This window comes from Penaeus monodon, chromosome 19, assembly GCF_015228065.2.
Source record: "Penaeus monodon isolate SGIC_2016 chromosome 19, NSTDA_Pmon_1, whole genome shotgun sequence".
In the NCBI taxonomy this organism is placed as follows: Eukaryota; Metazoa; Arthropoda; class Malacostraca; order Decapoda; family Penaeidae; genus Penaeus; species Penaeus monodon.
The window spans coordinates 11,375,034-11,376,876 of record NC_051404.1 but is presented as its reverse complement, the minus strand read 5'-3'; the positions used below and the strand labels follow the sequence as shown (position 1 = coordinate 11,376,876).

The window sequence follows — 1,843 nt, the reverse complement described above, 5'->3', positions numbered from 1 at the left end:
TTGTCATAGTGTCAGTGTGGCTACAAATGTTTCTGTTTTGTTCATATCGGAATTTTCGGTTTAATTTCCTTTCTCGTTTTTGTAAATAGCTTTATATATTAGTGATCCAAGTGTTCTCGGGTGAGATGTCCAGTTTCCATCATATAACGATACAACTATAACTAAAATACGGAAAGCTACAACAAAATCTTAAAATAAAAGAATAGAATGTTTCGGCTCTAAAATGAGACCATGAAATAAAAGCTCCCTTTGCATAAAAGACCTTTTTCCGTGCCTGAATTCCACAGTACTTTTTCATTTTCTTTTTCTCTCGTCTTTTGACGTACACCACCAACACATTTCTCAGCAGTCGCTTTGGGACACTTTTACACACATTTACACAATATATTTTTTTACGTTTTTACACTTGTTTACGGGTATTTTGGTTCAATCTACGTTCATAAATTTGGATGTCACTAATATAGCACAACCATGAGATCGGGATCACGTCTCTCTCACCAGGGAGACACAGCTCCGAGTCCTGCTCCCTTCAACAGAGTCCTTCGCTCCTGACGAAGATCTTGCTAACTGAGTCCTTTTCCTCCAGATGAAAAAGTCCCCTACCAGAACCCTTCTCAGCCTGATCGAGGTCCTGCAAAGTTAGCAAGACATATCCTGCATCTCTCCTAATCTCCGACCGCTTCGAAGACCCTCGGAGTCCTCTCCCTTGCTCTCTCTCACCCGAAGGAGCCTCAGCTGGCGGTGTTGACGAGCCGCCCGCGCCCTCTTCCTTCCAGCTGGAGACTCGCCCGGAAGCGCTCCGCATCGGCCGTCGAGTGGCTCTCGGAACACCTCACGGAGTCCTCGCTGGTCGACCTCGAGGGCGGTGACCTACGCGTCTTCGTGCTGCCGCGACGATGGTCAGTCGAGGTCAGGTCAAACATGGACTGGGAGGTAGTGATCGCGGCCCCATTGGTTGGCGCCTGGAAAGGAGACAGTGGGATAAGGCGGACTGGAAGGAAAAATACTCTTGAGGATCCTGATATCTACAAAGTTAGTGCTAAATTAGAAATAGAAGGAAAATTATGTTATATTCAAGTAAAGAGAAGAGGAATGAAAGTGGCATTTTTTTTCTAATTATATTTACTTTGAAGCTATATCCATTCCAAGTCTAGCATACGTTCAAAAGAAATTGAATATATTGAAAACTATTTGGTCATAATACAATTCTAAAAGTGCGGTTCGAGTTGATATCTCGTGTGCTATGATTGCTGTAAATAGTGAAAAAAAACAAGTGTCTAGTACATTACATCATTACAAGACAACACACACTGCGGAGCGTCACGGAACACCCACTACAACCACGAAACAACACCTTTCACTTGGGATGATGCAATACATACACAACGATAAACACGTATAGGACATGAACATACACCGGACGACATTAACATCACCATACCAAGTCTAGACCCCGAGGAATGGATACGGGAGCACTACACAGACAAACAATATACAGTAGTTATGACAGGCAGACAGTGACACACGGAACAAATATGACACCACTCCTGCCCCTCCAAACATCCTTACAACACTTACATATACGATAGATAAGCGCATCTGAAAAATGATACTTGCAGATACAGTGTAAAAGATCCATTTGACATTTGTATTGCGAGAGAGACCAATACCTGCATATAAATGCTTTATGATGAATTGCTGTGAATATAGATAGTCATGGCTTGTTCCTGGAAATCACTGCGTTTAGATGAATGATTTTGATTATTATGACACTATAAATGATCACTTTGACAACTCTAAAATGAGAGGATCAAATGCGTGCTCATAAAAGCTGGGTGAGGTC

General features: G+C 42.4%; 1 protein-coding gene across 1 annotated transcript in view; it reads right to left on the bottom strand.

Moving 5' to 3' along the window:
* Window positions 1-1,843, bottom strand: part of LOC119585060 (arrestin homolog) — a gene marked incomplete in the record, with an annotated part of 137,586 nt that overhangs the window by 2,494 nt on the left and 133,249 nt on the right. Inside the window, 1 exon segment of the mRNA XM_037933677.1 lies at window positions 1-962. Coding sequence (XP_037789605.1) covers window positions 732-962 — 231 coding nt within the window.